The 19,132-nt window shown below is 33.8% G+C and overlaps 1 protein-coding gene across 1 annotated transcript in view; it reads right to left on the reverse strand.

The window, feature by feature from the left end:
• Positions 1 to 239: 239 nt before the first annotated feature.
• Positions 240 to 19,132, reverse strand: part of LOC126883333 (venom serine protease-like) — a 134,662-nt gene continuing 115,769 nt past the window's right edge. Inside the window, exons 7-9 of the mRNA XM_050648733.1 lie at positions 17,449 to 17,619; positions 8,061 to 8,204; positions 240 to 356 (exon numbers count right to left, since the gene is read on the reverse strand). Coding sequence (XP_050504690.1) covers positions 334 to 356; positions 8,061 to 8,204; positions 17,449 to 17,619 — 338 coding nt within the window. The 3' untranslated portion in view covers positions 240 to 333. The remainder of the gene's footprint in view (positions 357 to 8,060; positions 8,205 to 17,448; positions 17,620 to 19,132) is intronic.

The following is a 19,132-nucleotide window of genomic DNA, read 5'->3' on the forward strand; positions in this document are numbered from 1 at the left end:
ATCCCTAATAGTTTTCGTTATATTGAAAAAAATCGATTTTCATTTTGTAACTTCAAAGGGCTATAACTTTTTTTATCAGCACATTTGTACTAAGGTAAGTTAGGTTCAATCGAACCATTTTTGACCATAGAATGTGTGATATAATAATTTATGACCAATCTTTTCGGGACACCCTGTATATTTTGGTTCAGTTTCGCTAGAATAATTTTAAGTTGAGATTAAAAAATCTAGACAACAAATAATAAAGTAACATTTTGTATATTACAACATTTAACAACAAATATATTTTAATTACTATTTTTTAAGTTCTTGGTTTATATCATACAAACAAAATTATTTCATACAAAAGCCATAATCTGAAACAAAGAAAATATTAGTTAGATTCACGAAAATTAAAACAGTTGAGTTAGAATCAGTACAGCGTTGAATTAAACACAAACCATAGATTAGTGAATCTAAATTTTTAGAGATAATACTTACACGTTGGAAAGAGAGTACCAACAACTATCCTACAAAAAGCATGGGATAAAAAGAAGATAGAGGAATGGGAAGTAAATCTGTGCCTTTTATAAACAAGGTGATATAACCGATTGCAACAAATTTAGAGCTATTTGACTGTCATGTGCTGTTTTTAAATTATTTACTAGAACTATAGAAAATAGAGCATACGCTAGAAATCTACCTGTTATTTGTGGAGAGCTTAGACAAGCCTTTGATTCTTTCTCTCACGCTCTCTCTCTATCTGTATCTCTCTTCGTCTCTCTATCTTTCTATCTCTATCTTTCTAAAAATATCTTCTTCTTCTTCTTTTTTTATAGATATGACTCTGTCTGTTCATTCAATGTGCCTCTAGTAAGTTGTCGTTCCATGGTTTTCGTGGTCTTCCAACTGATCGTCTTCCTATTGGGGAACCGTCTTTCGCTGTTCTTACTACTCTATTTGTTGTCATTCGGCTTATGTGGCCATTTCATTCTACTCTTCTGTTTCTTAGTCAGTTATTATTGTTGTTCACCTTGCATATCCGTCATATATCTGTACTTCTAGCTCTGTCCGATAGAGTCTTACCATCGATTTTTCGAAGGGTTTTCATCTCTTTCGAGCAATATTTTTGTCATCTTTGTGTCGGATCGAGTTTCTGCCGCGTATGTCGTTATTGGTATGATGCCTGTTTTGTAAATTCTGCCGTTCATTTCTTTTCCGACATTTTTATTTCTCCATATTGTGTCATTCAGGCAACCTGCAGCTCCAATTTACATCTTATTGGATTTGCTGTTATAACCATGCATTTTGTATTTTTTGGGTAAATTAAGATGTTAAATTTTCTGGCGGTTATGTTAAATTGGTGCAGCATACGTTGTAAATCATCTTTACTTTGAGAGGTTAGCATTGAATCGTCTGCATAGCAGATTATTGTAAGTTGGTTTTCTCCTATTTGTTATCTTTTTTTAGTTCTTACGGTTTTTATTATTTCATCCATAATCAGGTTAAACAATAAAAGACTCAAGGAATCCCCCTGACTTATCCCATTGCCAGCTTCAATTGGGTCAGTTAGTTCGTCTTCTACTTTTACTTTTATTGTGTTGTTCAAGTGGATGTTTTCGATCGTTTTAATTATTCCTAGAGGTACCTTTCTTGAGTATAACAAGTGTATAACGTCCTTTAATTTGACCCTGTCAAATGCTTTTTTAAGGTCCACGAAACATAAATATGCCGATTTGTTATATTCTAACGGTTTCTCTTGAACTTGCTTCATTATAAATATAGCGTCAGTACATGATCTTCCCGACCTAAAACCTTGTTATTCTTCTGCTAATGTTATAATTTCATTGAGTTTGTTCAGTGTTTAATAAGTAAATTCCTCTGTAATTCTCCGGGTCCGATTCGTCTCCTTTTTTGAAGAGTATTAGGATGCTTGATCTCCATTCTTGTGGTATTCTGTTTTGGTATATTATTTTTTGTATTAGTTTTAATAGTTGTTGAGTCAGATCTTGTCTTCCGTAGTTTAGGAGTTCGTTCGATATCCTGTCCTTTCCTGGAGATTTTATATTTTTAAATTCTCTTAATGCTTCCTTTACCTCTCACTCCCTTCTCGATGTTCATTGTCGTCGCCTTTAGCAAATAGAGATCGGAAGTAGTCTGTCCGTGTTTCCTTCTGAATGTGTTTCGTTATTATTAATTCGTTCATCTCTTTTCTTTGTACTCTAATCATTCTCCATACTTCTTTTTGTGTACCGTCGAAGTCGTGTTTCATGTGTTTTGAGAAACTCTACCAGTGCTCCCTTTTTATTTGTCTCACTAAAATATTCGCTTCGTTTCTGATTCGTTTGTAATGGTTGAATGCCTGTTCTTTGTGTTTGTTTTGTTCTGTATTGTAAAAAGGCTGTCTTATTTCCTTCACATTTTATCTTCACTTTCTCTTTAATCCACGGGGTTTTCTTTTGTAATTTTAGTGGCTCTAAAATTATAAAGTGGCTTTTTGAGATTGCATGTGGGGGTAACATTTACATATTATTAATAAGAAAATGTATCACTATAATAGGGCTTTTCATCGATTGTCATTTGTTTCGAGCTTCTGTCATATGTTGTATAATCTGTGTGTAATATTAATATACACGGATTATACGACATATGACAGAAGCTCGAAACAAATGACTGTGAATGAAAAGCCCTATAAAAATTACACGGTAATTAATATAATCGTTTTGTACTCTCGATTACGGAGATAACAAGATAAAAAAGACCATACAGTCATCACACTACTTACAACTGTTTTCTACATAATAGAAGTTATCTGAACATTATATCATATTTAATCTTGATTTGTTTGCTTTGTCAATTACTTGATGATTTATTTATGTGATAACTCGAACTAAATAACCAAATAAAATTATAAACACAAAATAATCAAATGTTTAACACGTAAAGCGGTTAACACTAAAAATCGGTCTTGAGCTGCAGTTGTAGCCCGCTTACGTCCTGGATGACGTTCGGCTGGGCTTCTAGCGTCACAAAAACGCCATCACAATCGACTGATAATATTTCGAGAAACTCCCATAACCTCAGCTACATTAGCTTGCCGCATGCCAAATATAAGGAAGTCTTAAAAAACAATATTTGTTAATAGTGTTGGTGATAAAATACCTACCTACCGCATTCTTTTGCCAGTTTTTGAAAACTCAAAAGAAATAACGAGAATCTCTTCACAAACGGATCCAATGTCGAACGAGTCGACCAATATGCATATCTTGGAACACTGATCAACTCTACAGGTGATTACTTCCAGAAAATCAAAGTCAGAATAGAAAAGGCTGGAGTAAATTTTAACACAATGAGAAAAGTGCTCTGCACAAGATACTTGAAGTTGGAGCTTAGAGTTAGGTTGGCTAGGTACTAGTTTTTCTCGACTTTGTTTTATGGAATGGAAGCTTGAACCTCGTGGATAGAACACGTCACAAACAAAGAGGTTCTGAAAAAGATGAATGAAGAAATTGAAATCTTAAATACCATCAAAATAAAAAATTAGACTACCTCGGACATATTAAACGTGGAAGGAGATACGAATTTGATTCATCATCATCATCACACAGCCAAATTTGTCGACTGTCGGACATAGGCCTCCTCAAGATGTCTCCACCCTTCTCTGTCCTGGGCAGCTGCAATCCAGTTTGTCGTTATTCTCTTAATATCGTCGGTCCATCTGGTAGGTGGTCTTCCACGACTTCGCTTGTCCGCCCTTGGCCGCCACTCTTAGATCTTCCTTGTCCATCTGTTGTCTCTCTGTCTTGCGACGTGTCCTGATCATTTCCTCTTCAACTTCGTAATGCGCCCTATGATGTCTTCCACTCCAGTTCTTCGCCGTAACTCATCATTTCGTATTCTGTCTCTCAAAGTTAGGCCAAGCATGGATCTTTCCATTTTTCGTTGTGCTACTTGTAATTTTCTTATTGATGTTTTAGTTAATGTCAGTGTTTCAGCTCCATAAGTAAGCACCGGAAGTACACACTGGTTAAATGCTTTTCTTTTTAGCTTTATTGGGATGTTTTCCTTGAACACGTCTCTTAGTTTGCCATACGCTGCCCATTCTAAAGCTATTCTTCGAGATAATTCGCATGTTTGTTGTCTCTAATTATTTGTATTTCGTGGCCCAGATAGATGTATTTGTGAACTGTTTCGATATGGCAGTTTCCTAGTGTCAGTGGTACGCTAGGTACTAAATTGGTAATCATTTTAGTTTTCCCAAAGTTTAGCTCTGTTTTCCCATTCTAACATCTGGAATTATCTGCATTAAGGCATTGAATAGTTTTGGTGACATGTTGTCTCCTTGTCTAACTCCCCTTTTTAGTTTTATTTTTTGAGTTTGGGTATAGAGGTTGATTGCTGTTGTGGCATTTGCAAATACAGGGCGTCCAGAAACTCTACCGACAAACGAAGACAGGAGATTGCTCAGATAATTTTAAGACAATTTAACCCAATTCACCTAGTCCGAATATGCTTCTTAAGGGAGCTAGAGCTCTTTGAAAATGTCGTCATGAAATTAGTTTTTCTTAAATATCTTCAGAACGCTTCTATTTAGAAAAACAAAAAGTGGTATGCATATTAACTTTTCAGAGATGAATCGATTCCATCCATTGCAAATTTCTAGTACCGGTCATAGGCGTCCGTTTTGGGTAGAGCGTCGGGTATTTTATCGCATAACTTTTTTGTCCTTAACTTTTATGCATTTTTGATACCGTATTATTAAATTGTGAGGTATTCTAGTACTAAAAGGTACTCTTACTTTAAGTCGGTAGGACATACCGTTTTCTAAAAAAATCGATTTGAAAGTTTTTCGTTCTTGAAATTTAAAAAAAAAATTGAAAGAACTTTTCAACAAAAAACGAAGTATTTTACCAAGATAAAGTAAGAGTAACTTTTAGTACTCGAATACCACATAATTTAATAATCTAGTGTCAAAAATGCTCAAAAATTCAAGACAAAAAATTATGCTATAAAATAACTGTTGACCTACCCAAAACGGACGCATATGACCAGTACTAGAAATTCGCAATTAATTAAATCGATTTATCTCTGGAATATAAATAAATGTACCAGTTTTCTTCTTGCTAAACAGTTTTTTTAAAAAAAATTTTTAATTCAAAAAGCGAAAAATTTTAAAATCGATTTTTATAGAAAACGGTGTGGTCCTACCGATTTAAAACAAGAGTACCTTTTCGTACTAGAATACTTCACAATTTAATAATCCAGTGTCATGAATGCATAAAAGTTAAAGATAAAAAAGTTATGCGATAAAATAACCGTTGCCCTACCCAAAACGGACGCCTATGATCGGTACTAGAAATTTGCAATCGATGGATTAGATTTATATCGTGAAGATAAATACGCTTAACAATTTGTGTTTTTCTAAATAGAAGCCTTCAGGAGGTATTTAAGAAAAACTAATTACAAGGCGCCATGTTCAAAGAGCTCTAGCTCCCTTAGGAAGCATTTTCGGACTAAGTGAATTGGGTTAAATTATCTTAAAATTATCTGAAGAATCTCCTGTCTTCGTTTGTCGGTAGAGTTTCTGGACACCCTGTATATGTTGAATAATGTTGGAATATCGGTAGTCGATTCTACAATCTCTCAAAGCTCTTAAGATGGCTACCATTTCGATAGTGTCAAAGGCTTTTTTTGTAGTCAACAAATACTACGGTTGTACTCCACAGTTTTTTTTATTAGGACCTTTAGGCAAGTTAGATGGTCATTTGTACCATACCCAGGGCGGAAACCTGCCTGTTCTCTAGGTTGGCATGTTTCTAGCTTGTTCTCAATTCTGGCAGTGATTATTCGAGCAAACAATTTATACAAGTGGTTTAGAAGGCTAATTGGCCTATAGTTTTCGAGGTCTGTTTCATGTCCTTCCTTATGTATAAGGAGCGTTATAGAATTATTCCATTCAGCTGGTATGGCTTGGTTTTCTAAGCATATACTGAAAAGGTGTTTGATTACCCTGATGAGAGCAGAGCCTCCAATTTTTAGCGCTTCTGCCACTACTCCATCCTATCCTGGTGCTTTGTTATTTTTCATTTTCTTTAAAACATGATAGATTTCAGCCGTTGCTAACTCGGGAATATCCTCTGAACCTTGATTCATAATTTTTGTTCTGAATGTTCTGTAGGGTTTAAGTCAAGTTTATTTGTATATAGTGTTTTATAGAAGTCTTCCACTATCTCTAGCATTTCCTCTCTATTGGATGTTAGTTTGCCATTTTTTCCTTTGAGTCTCATAATTTCTTTTCTGCTGTTCGTCAATTTCCTTTTTAATATCTTCATGCTCTTGTTATGCTCGATTGTCTGCGAGATTTTCTCATTTTTATATGCCCTTATGTCCTTTCTAATAGCTTTAGAGACCTCTTTGTTTATTTTATTTAAGCTTTGTTGTTCTATATTCTTATCTTTTAGCATTTCTCTTGTTTCTTCCATTTTAAGTTTGGTGTTAGCAGTGATTCTCTCCTCTCTCTTGTTGACCGTACAACATTTCCTTTGAGCTCCTGCTATGGTATTAGTAATTAATTTATTTAGCTGATTTATATCATTTGTAGGGGTCTGTTTTGTAGATGTACAGTTTTATGATCTGCAAACTCTGTTTCATTTTTTGGTTGTGACCATGCTTTCATTTGTTTCTTTCTTATTAGTTTAGTTACCTCTTTGTCGATGTTAATTTCTATTCTAGCGCGAACAGTCTGTGGTCACTTCCTGTTGTGAAGCTGTTTAGGACAGTGACATCTTTAACTATAAATTTTTTGTCTGTACTTATATGGTCAATTTCATTTTGCGTTTTCCCATCCGGGCTTCTCCATGTCTACCTTCTATGATGTTTTTTGTAAAAGAAGCTATTCATTTCATATAATTTGTTCTGAAGGAGATAGTTTAATAATGTTTGTCCGCGTTCATTTCTTCCATCGCTGCCGAAGTTTCCAAGTGCAAATTCTGACGGATCGTATTTCATGCCAATTTTTGCATTCATATCACCACATAGCATTGTAAAATGGGTGTGATTTTCTTTCAGGGCTTTCGTTACTTCGTCATAAAAAATGTCTATTTCCTCTTTGCTGTGGTCTGTGGTTGGTGCATAAGCCTGTATTATTTTGATGTTGTATCTGTCGTTTAGCTTTAGAATGGTGTATATTACTCTAGTGTATATACCATGTATTGTAACGATTCTACTGTAGAGCCGTTTATTTATGAGGAAACCTACACCTCCCACAGATTCTCCAACGTGATAGAATATATGGCCAGATTTTAGTGTCTGTAGGTGTTCACCATGTCTTCTTACCGACTTTGATTATGCAGGGAAAAATTCAAGGAAAAGACGCATAGGGAGACGCAGAATATCGTGGCTGTGCAACCAGTGAATGGTACGGATGTACATCAAATGAACTTTTCAGAGCAGCCGCCTCTAAAGTCCGAATAGCTTTGATGATTGCCGACCTCCGTCTCGGAGATGGCATTTAAAGAAGAAGAAGAATGAAAGTTTGCTGTTATTATTTACAGCATTTTCGTATACAGTAGAACCCCGTAAATCCGAACCCCGCGAATCCGAACTTTCGGCAAATCCGAACCAACGGAAAGTGAAAAAAATTTAAAAATTCAAGACAAAAACTTTAAAAAATGTTTATTATACAGAGTAAAGCCAGAAAATTGGACAATGTAGGATTACTAGGACTTTGACATTTAAAATTTCTTAAAAATAAATATTACACTTTAATATATAGATTTATAAAGTGTTTATAAAGATTAAACACAAACTTACTTTGGTTCTCTCGTAGTCAACTTGAGTCCAAAAATATTGTCCACACTCTTGCGAGAACGTTTGGCTACTCAAAATCACAATGAAAGCTTTGAACTACTAGTTAAGGCTAACTTTCGGATAATCCGAACTTTTCGGAATCCGAACAGGTTGTCCCCCCAATTAGTTCGGATTTGCGGGGTTCTACTGTATATTCCAAATAATATTCGAGTACTCTGTGATAGTGCTTTTAAGATTGTTGCGATTGTGTCAAATTATTTTTTACCTCTTACCTTGTATAATATTTACAATCCAATCCAAGTAGCTCGTAACTCTAGTATTTACAGCTGGACGATTTGTAGCGCATCCTAATCCATAAGAAATAACTCCAACTGCATACAGTCTTCTACTAACAGAATCTTGCCAAATTACAGGACCTTAAAATTAAACCAATTAAAATTAAATAAAAAAATAATCGAATGTTACGCTGGCTTCCCACGATCCGCAATATGGCGGACGGGCGCGGGCCAGTTCGCTCCGACGCTCCGTGGGAAGTGTCTCGTCCGTGGTAGCACAGACACGTCTGTGGTGGTGCGTGCTATCCTTCGAGAGTCGGTAATATCAAAGGTGCGGTATGGGCCCGGTGCGGTTCCCAAGGGCGTAAAGCCGGGCCCAGACACGTGTAACGTGTAATGTAAAATTACGTGTAATTTAGCATCAACAGTGTGGACTTCACACGAACGTCCACACGAATCGTTTAACGAATCTCGGTTTCCACTCAGTTGCTACGAACAGCCGAATAGGGATGTCGTGACAGCAGGTAGGTACCATGGTACAAAGACGCCAGGTACGATATTGCGCATGCGACTATCAGCTGATCGCGTTCTGTGGACGTCACAATGAGAGTAGCCGCTGTTGGAATACATAAGTTTATATGGGAGTTGTATCGATTTTTTAGCTTTTGGGGAGATTTTGGTGAGATTTAAGTTGATTAGCAGGCTTGTTAGTGTTAAAGAATTATTATTTACCCCTTAACGTATTGTCTCCAAAATTAGTTTATTTAAAAAACAACTGAAGGGTATTTTAAAATAAGTTTGTTGTAGTTTAATATTCTGAGATGTTCGATAGTTTAAAATTTATTGTTTTTAAAGTATAGTTTTCTTAAAACTTTTGTAAACGGATGCCGTTAATAAATAAATAATGTACAAATTAGTTTTGAAATTTCATTTGGTCGACAAATGATTGAATTTTACAGAAATGATTGAAATTTAAAGATGGATAACTAAGTATATAATTATGTATAATATTGGTGATTTGATGATTTGATATACTATATGTATAAATTATATCCAATGTTCTTAATTACAATTTACGCTATATATGTCGGTATATACCTACTCAATATTTTTCCCATGCTAAATAGTTCAAATTTCAAAATTGCTGTGGTAAGTATTTTATATTGAAGACCAAAGTAATAATTGTTCATCAAATTTTGCCCTATCGCAAAACAAAATTCTGACATAAATTTGTATCAGTTATCAATAATAGTTCCGAGTGGACGTTATTAAATAAAAAATAAATATCATCTTACAGTGACTCAACCCCGGCTATGCACTGGACAATAAAAAAAGGTAAAATAAGTCATACCTATTTAGATACTGCCACATGTATATACTTACTGCCATTTACGTAAAACTATTTTTTGGAGCTAATAATAATCAATATAAATGTTATTTCCCTTTGACTAAATTTAATTCCCTTGTTACTTTAAGGGCCGGTTGTTCGAACGCTAATCAACAATGATCATTATCAAATAATTAATTACTGTCAATGTCAATTGTTAAAACATAATTAATTACAATTCTGAGACTATAATCAATTAATATAACAATAATTATTAACATAATTAATAATAAGTCTCATAATTGTAATTAATTATGTTTTCAGCAACCCAAACAAAGTTGACATTGACAGTTTTGGTGACAGTAATTAAATATTTAATAATGATCATTGTTGATTAGCGTTCGAACAACCGGCCCTTAGGGAATAATCCAAACCAACAACGCATTAAAAGGTTTATTTGAGGATATAAAATACAAAGTCGATATAAAATAATTCATACGTACAATATAAACCAAGATGTACTTAAGAATTTTTTTGGCAACATGAGAAAGGCTGGTGGCTTACATGACCATCCCGATGCGGTGGAATTTCGCTACCGCGTAAAAAACTATATTTTGGGAAGGAATGAAGGGAGTTTATCCGAAACTGGTAACACAGAAGCTGATGAGGTCAGGGATAGTCCAATCGATAATTTAGGTGAAGTTTTGTTATGCAAAACATACTTCTCAGATTTATCTGACGATACAGAAAAAGAAGAAGTGGATGCAGACGTCGAAGAATTAAACCAATTACAATATGATGCATTGGAATATGTCAGTGGGTATATCTGCAAGAAGTTAGCTTTGCCTGAAAGTACGGATACTTCCACTTACACGTGGATTGACCAAGTCTCCGAAGGAGACCTAAAGAAACCTCCAGAAGAATTGGTGGTAAAAATGCATCAACTGGATACTATATTTAATAATTTCAATGGGTCTGGACTTCAGTTAAAGTCAGGGAAAAATTATTTGCAAAGACTGATTGATTTGTCTGAAAAGATTGAATGTGATGACAAAACCAAACACCTGTTCTTTCGGTCGCGCATGTATTTTAGGATTAAGAAATTAAACACACTTAAAGAAAATATGAGAAATAAGAGAAAATTAATGAAAATTGTAACTTACAGTCTTGTGTTTTATTTGTTTTGTGATTTTGTTTCAGACCATTAATAATAAATTATTTTCGTCTGTTTATGTGCAATTAAATGAAGGCTCGATTCATAGGCGCCCATACATATGGGTAGAGGGGGCGTAGCCCCCCATGGCTTTTCGGGTACGTTAAACTATATATTGTCATCCAAAGTATACAAAATGTAATGTGCAACATCTTCACGTCTAACCCTCCTACAAATTTTTATATGTACGCCCATGGCTCGATCCCCTCCGTAACACTGGGGCCAAATAAGGCAAGCCAATCAAAAACAAGCTCGTAAAATTTATTTAAAAAGCGACGAGTACAAAAATTTTTTTAAATATAACTCACAAATTTATTTTAGGAATTTATTTTTGTTCATTGTATTGTTAATTAATTTTTTAAATCAAAATAATAAATCACCTACATTTCAATAAATCCGAAATAGTTAAACAGAAATTATATTAATCTATTAAAATGACTCTTTATGACCAATTTAAAAGTAATTGTGTTCCGAGCGCTAATGTTTTAAATGGGGAATATTTAAAATCACTCTCATTGTGACGTCATGCGCGAACTCATCCGAATATCGGATATTCTGGCTATCGTACCTGGCGTCTTTGTACCATGGGTAGGTACTGCTTTTATTTGTATATATTTACTAACTAAAGACCGAAAATAACGTTCGGTGCGTCAATGGTGGAAAACTGATTTGTGTCAGAAAAGATCTAGTTTTCTTGAGGAACTAAAATCTCAGCAAATGAGTGGCCAATATTAAAACTTTACCCGGATGCCGCTTACTGATTTTGAATATTTATTAACATAGGTAGATTGCATCTAAAATATTAAGACAATATACTGCCATGAAATCTGCAATTTCACAACAAGATAGACTGGCACTAATATTAAGATTTTTGACAACAAGAGATTCATATTCTTCTTCTTCTGGTTCCTATCCGTTTCGGATGAAAGAAATCATATTGGCAATCATAAACTTGCTCGCTGCGGTTCGAAACAGTTCCTTGAGGTTTTCTTTAACCATGTTCTCAAATTCCTCAGCCATGTCTCTAAGCGTCCATGCTTCCGCTCCGTACAATAATACAGCGAAAACGTAACATCTCAAATGTCTCATTTTTGTATTTAGGGATATGTTGTGGCTTTTGAAGATGGAGCTCATTTCGTTAAACACCGTTCTTGCCTTTCCTAAGCGGCACTTTATTTCCTGTACATTGGTACATTGCTCCACTGCTCATTTATAATAGTTCTCAGGTATTAGCAAAACTGTTTTATAGCCTTCGTGCCAATAAAAAATAATATAACTGGGATATTCTAATAACCGATCATTGGTGGCTAGTAGAAATAAATGTACTAAATATAATTATAATAATGATAATAGTACATACGATGTACATACTATACAGGGTGAGGCAGATAACTGGCCTATTAGAAATATCTCGAGAACTAAAGGCAACAGAAACATGAGAATTTGAATACAGGGGTTTTGAAGGATGATCTATTAAATGAAAATATTTTCATCTCTTTGCAACTTCCGGTTATACCGGAAGTTTCTTATAACTTCGTTTTTTTTAAATGGGACACCCTGTATATTTGACATTTTTGAATTCTCTTCGATGTTTTCTTTCTTAAAATATGAGGATTTGTAATGTTATATAGGGTATTTTAAAAGATAATTACGCTTTTTTATTAATTTCGTAGCAATATTCACACCCTGTAGAATTGTAGCAGTTTGACAACTAAGACTCTACTTACGTTCAAATGATTTTTAATATAGTCTACTATTGTCATGAATCATTAGTATAGCTAAATTTTTAATTTTAGTATACAGGGTTGGTCGAAACTCGGAATGAGTATTTTCTGAGTTTTCTTAAATAGAACACCCTGTATTTTAGTATTGTAATGAAATGATATTTGATGGTACTTTTTTATTTCTTAAGCATTCCCTATACCTAACTGCTTTAAATTGTGCTTAATTGTTAGTCGCACCAACAATCTTAACTACGTAGGTATTTTGATAGCTAAACCGTTATTGGTAATTTTAAGGATCAGTCTGGATTAATATGTATTTATTTCTGAAAAATTATTTGTGATTGAATATTTTCAAGGCCAACCTAATAAAATTTTACGTATTTTTTGTTGCAATTAATGTTTAGCTTGAATCACCAATAACTCACAAATTAAAGCAGTTAGGTGTAGGGAATACTTATAAAATAAAAAAGTACTATGAAATATCATTTCATTACAATACTAAAATACAGGGTGTTCTATTTAAGAAAACTCAGAAAATATTCATTTTGAGTTTCGACCAATCCTGTATACTAAAATTTCAAAATTAGCTATACTAATGATTCTTAACAATAATAGACTATATTAAAAATCACTTAAACGTAAGCAGAGTTTTTAATCTAAAACGATTACAATTCTACAGGGTGTGAATGTTACTACGAAATTAATAAAAAAACGTAAATATCTTTTAAAATACCCTGTATAATATTACAAAGACTCATATTTTAAGAAAGAAGATATTGAGGAGAATCCAAAAATGTAAAAATATACAGGGTGTCCCATTTAAAAAATCCAAATTATAACCGGTATAACCGGAAGTTGCAAAGAGATGAAAATATTTTTATTTAATAGATCATCCCTCAAAACCCCTTTATTCCAATTTTCATGATTCTGTTGCCTTTAGTTCTCGAGATATTTCTAATAGGCCAGTTATCTGCCTCACCCTATATATGTACATACATACATATACATTTATATGGTTTTAGGCCTTTTTATGCCAATGATACAGCAATGTAACCTATTTTATTAAAAAAACAAATTACGTTTTCCGTGCACGCATGTATTAATTAACAGGAAATGCATGCGATATGTAGATATGAAGCATTTTATGTAGGTACATATTTTCCTATTAAAATACATACAGCAGAATTAGATATTTACTCTCGAAAAAATTTTTTGGATCCCAAATACCGTGGTTTTGTTGGTATAAGCAGGTAGATTCGTCAAGTGATTGCTCGCCACACGTCCAAATGGTACAACTTTCACGAACGCCGTTTAAAGGCAAGCGTCCACAGACCCGCATCGTACGCATCGGACGCATCGTACGCAACGGATTTTAGTTTGCCTTGTACAGAAACTTATGTAACCGCGTCCACTGATCCGCATCGTACGGATCGCATTATCGATTGTCAAACTAAAATCCGTTGCGTACGATGCGTACGATGCGGGTCTGTGGACGCTTGACTTAAACGAGTGCTGCGAGCGCCTTTGTGTTCACGAAAAAACCGACTGGCGCCGGGTCCCGGCGAGCTCCAACGCGAATGGTACATGTAATGCTCGCAGTGCCGTCCAAACGCAGAATTCGCGTTTCATTACACGTTACGTTACGCATTACATTACACGTGTCTGGACCCGGCTTAAGTCAGAACGTGTTCGATGGACGGATCAAGTACAGAAAGCCAGTGGAAAACATTATCTGAATCCATGAGGGAAGCTCAGAACAGAAGCCGATGGAAAGAGATAGTTGCTCGTATTATGGGGAATCACGACACTCAGCAATGGGGAAACGACTGCGGAGGAGGAGGATGATTAATCATGAATTGTAACTTTGATTATCAAATTTCGAATTCCAATTCTATGTCGAAAACTTCAAATTTTACATGACAAAAGAGTGTGAGTTTTTTCAAAAATCGTGGATGATATGGGGAATAAGCTAAGGCTGTGGGAATGATGTTGTAATTATTCGCTTAAATCTTTTGCTCACTCTGCTTTGAATAACTATGTTCAAAACGATAATCTTGATTGTATTGCAAAAAACGTATTAACGTCAAAAATATGTAGTTATCATTGTTTGCCTTCGATGTTTGTAGGTCCTGCGCCACTATTTCCCATTGTCTCACTCCCATTTTCTCCAATCTTCTGTGACTGCATCTTTCCACCTTTTTCTAGGCCGACCTATAGACCTTCTCCCATCTGGCCTCTCCCCGAGCAGTTATATCTGGTTTGATTTTTGGATAAATTTTTCGCATGACATATTCTAAGGCCAGGTTAAACAACAATGGGGACAACGGATCTCTCTGTCTCAGTCCAGAATTTACGCAGAAAGCGTTTGATATTTTCCCCTATTCTAACTTGTGCAAAGGAGTTATTTAGTACATCCAAATGGGAAAGTTTTAACCCCCAAAACCCCTCCTGGTTACGTCTATGACCGCAGTTAGTTTCTTGGGTATCTAAGTCCAGCTCGGCCATCTTGGTCGAGCTGAGCGTACGTAAAAATTTTATTAAATATAGTGTTGGACGATTAATTGAATCATAAGCCTATTTGGAATCTATAAAGATTTGTAGACCAGGGCGGATCTGTTTTGAGGTGGATGTGAGAGGTGGCGTTCGGATTTTTGCAGATAAAGTTAGGTGACAACTTCAATAATTATTATTGACTTATGCTCCTTCTTAAATATGCCCGGAAAGAAAATAAAGAAAATTGAATTTTGTATAATATACGGCTGGTTTAAAATGTCCTCAATTATTACCCTTTCTGCAAAATAGCAATAAATAGAAAATAAGGGGACAAAAAAGTCTGTTTTTATTAAATTTTTTTCTACTTCGCTTAGAAAATTCTTACAACATACTTAAACCGTTCACCAAATTTCATTAAAATCGACCTAATAGATTTTGCGTAATAATTTTGCAATCTAAGTTTTTTAAAAAAGTTCAAATTTTTTAAAAACTTTCTGAGCAAAAAGTAGACCATTTAGAAGTTTGCTAATTTTTTTACATATAAAAAGGTTCTCTACCTATCCAATACATTTTACAGAATTAAAATCGGATTATTTAAGCGGCCTCAGCACTGTTTTATAGTTATAAACAATGTTTTGGCTTAAACAAATACAGTGAAGACGTTTGACTTGGAATAAATTAATTTTCTTGAGAATGGGCGACTCTGGAGATAAATCCTGAACCAGATAGATTTTTATTTTTCAATTATAATTTTTTGGCATAAATATCATACTAGTGACGTCGTCCATCTGGGTGTGATGGACGTAATTTAATTCAATTTTTTTTTAATTCAAACCCTGTATAAATAAATCTGTTATTGTTTATATTAGTGAATACAAAATTAAATAGGCTTTCGATTAAGCTATCACACGGCACCTATTCTCATTTAAAAAAATCATCAATTACGTCATCACGCTCAGATGGATGATGTCACTAGTATGACATATATAAAAAAAAAATTAGAATTTAAAAATAAAAATCGACCTCTTTCGGTATTTATCTCCAGAGACGCCTATTCTCGAGAAAATGAATTTATGCCAACTCAAACGTCCTCACTGTATTTGTTTATAAGCCAAAAAATTGTTTATAACTTTAAAACAGTGCTGAGGCTGCTTAAATAATCCGATTTTAATTATTTTGAGTGTATTAGATAGGTAATGCGCGTGTCTATATGTAAAAAAATTAGCAAACATCTTGTTGACAAAATGGTCTACTTTTTCTTCAGACAGTTTTTAAAAAATTTGAAGTTTTTTTTTTAATTTAGATTGCAAAATTATTCTGCAAAATTTATCACGTCGATTTTAATGAAATTTTGTGAATGATTTAAGTATGTTGTAACAATTTTCTAAGACAATTACGAAATTTCTAAATGCAACCAAAGTGGTTGAAAAACATTGAATAAAAACAGGCTTCTTTTGGCCCCTTATTTTGTATTTATGGCTATTTTACAGAAAGGGTAATAACATAAGACATTTTAAACCAGTCGTTTATCATACAAAATTCAATTATCTTTATTTTATTTCTGTACGACTTTGTTCCAAAATGAATCGTTTTAAAGTTATAAGCAAAGAAAATAGAAAAAAATCGATGTTTTTCAAAATTTTTAAATATTTTTTTTTGTTAATGATCCGGGCATATTTGAGAAGGAGCATAAGTCAATTCTTATTGTTGAAGTTGTCACCTAACTTTATCTGCAAAAATCCGAATGCCACCTCGCACATCAAAAAATAGAAGTTTTTTCACAAATCCGCCCTGGTCTATTGATGCACGTCGTGATTATACTCCCATTTCTTTCAAGCATTTGGCTAATAGATAGTAAATATTATTCAAGCATTTGATCTGGAATTGATCTTCCAGGCCTGAAATCACACTGGTAATCACCAACTATTTGTTCGGCGTATGGTAGTAATATTTTTAGTAATACCGAAAAATATTTAGTCATCAGTTTCAATTCAATGCAAACAACATTTCAAAAACCAGCTTCAAAAGCTTTCAAACTTTCAAAAACATGTGTTCTACATTTTCATAACTAAGCTAAACATTCGTAATAAGGCAAAAGTTTTGCATGGATGCACACAGATAATGTTTTGAACATAGTTATTTAAAGCAGAGTAAGCAAAAGATTTAAGCGAATAATTACATAACTCCCACTTAGCTCATTTCCTATAACTTCCACGATTTCGTAAAATTTCTGGAAAACTTTTAGAGAACTATTCAGCAGCTAATATTTCTTGGGGATTTTTTGTCCGGGATTTTTTGTGGGGATATTTTATCAAAAAAAATTGTGGAGATAATTTGTCCGGGATTTTTTGTGGAGATTTTTGTCCGGGGATTATTTGTCCGGGGATTTTTTCTCCGGGGATTTTTTGTCCAGGGATAATTTGTGGGGCTTTTTTGTCCGGGATTATTTGTCCGGGGATTATTTGTCCGGACCCCCTATGATGGTAACCAACGTTTTGAAAGAACATCGTACGTAAAAAAAAGTATTTTACATGCTCAACTAACTTACACGGCTGCTCTACGTGACGTGTTCGAAATATTACATAAAATTAACTGTATAAAAAAAGTCTACTGGGATTAATGTCTTACCTCCAGAATCATGCTGACAGGCATCTTTACCTGAGGCGTAAGTACATATTTGAGCTTGCGTAATCTGATTACCGGGCATCATTTTTTGGCAGTACGAGTTATTCGTTACTTGGACATTAACTTTCTGGAGGATATCGGAAGAAGGACCATTGTAAAATGTTTGACCCCATCCTGAAACAAACGTGTTGTTAATATACAGTTGTTCCATTGGATCTTTGCACACACGTAATGAATAATTTGCAAACAAGTAAAAATAAAAAACATTAAGTAAAACGTACGTCGACATGTTGTATTGTAAATGTAATTATTACGAAATGGCTATTATTCCGGTGGAAGTATTTTACAAAGTTATTTTATTGAAGTGTTTGATCTTTTTTCACTATTGAGGAGATTGATGGACTTAACATTAAATATCTTGAACACCATACCGGCTATTACTAATATAAATGAAGACACAAGTGCATGAAGGGTCTATGTGACAAATTTTTCAAAACATGTTTTTTATGTTAAAGGTAAGTTGTTCGAACCTAAAAATCTTTCAAACAAGCCAAGCACGTTTTAAAATTAATATTTTTTAAGTTACTAGAGTGTAAAGGATCTATGTACACATTTTATATATAAAAAATATATAATATATACTTTTTAAATTTTTTTTAATAGTGTTAATAAATATATAAGCTTTAGGACTGCCTATCCTATAAATTTAGTCTGTTTAGATTTTATAGTAAAAAAGTTCTAGTATAAAAACTTTAACTTCATTTTTCTCAATAACTTGCAAATGTCACATATAATTATAATTTAGAATTATATTTAATGTAAATTTAGAATGGTAATAAATAAATTTAAACATAAACAAAAAGTCAACAAGTAATCTCTAAGATAAACAAATAAGTTTCCGTTCGACATAACTATAGCCATAATTATACAGGGTAGCGATAAAGTATGGAAACACGGTAATTTCTAGGAAACCGCTGCGCGCTGGAACGATTTTTACAGATTTTGGTAAGGGTCTTTTAATGTATCCGATATTATAGTGGTGGTTACATTGTTGTAAAATCTTCCGTTTTTCTGGAAATCTAATGAACTTTTTTATTTCAAATGGAACACCCTATATAATTTTTGCATTTTAAAATCCGTAAGAAATGCTGATTATTTTTCATGTATATTCCCTATTCCCAAATGCCCTAATTTCGGAGTCATTGGTACATTTATAAAAAAATTTAAACAAATTATAAAAATCAATTTTTCGGCCAGCCTAGACATTATTTTAGGTTCTTTGGATAATTGAGAACACAAAGGTATTTTCTAATTTTCCTGTAAAGTTATTCTTTTCCGAGTTATAAACAAGTATTTGAAACTGAAAAAAATCGAAAAATGACGATTTTCAAGGTTCAAAGACACAAGAAAGAAAATAGTTATTTATGAAAGAGTTCGTGAAGTATGCTTTTTGGAACGCACGTGATGTTTAGAGCACGAGCGACAGCGGAGCGAGTGCTATACATCGCGTAAGTTCCCAAAAAGTACTTCACGCACAGTTTCATACAATATTTTACACTTCGTCACTGGAATTAATTTCTATTCTACAATTTTTAGAACTTTGACATTTAAAAATTCTAACTTCATTCAAACCACATAACTGTCAAAACTTTTGTTGTAATTTATTGCTCATTATGTCATCACCATG

Source organism: Diabrotica virgifera, chromosome 4 (genome assembly GCF_917563875.1).
Source record: "Diabrotica virgifera virgifera chromosome 4, PGI_DIABVI_V3a".
Lineage (NCBI taxonomy): Eukaryota > Metazoa > Arthropoda > Insecta > Coleoptera > Chrysomelidae > Diabrotica > Diabrotica virgifera.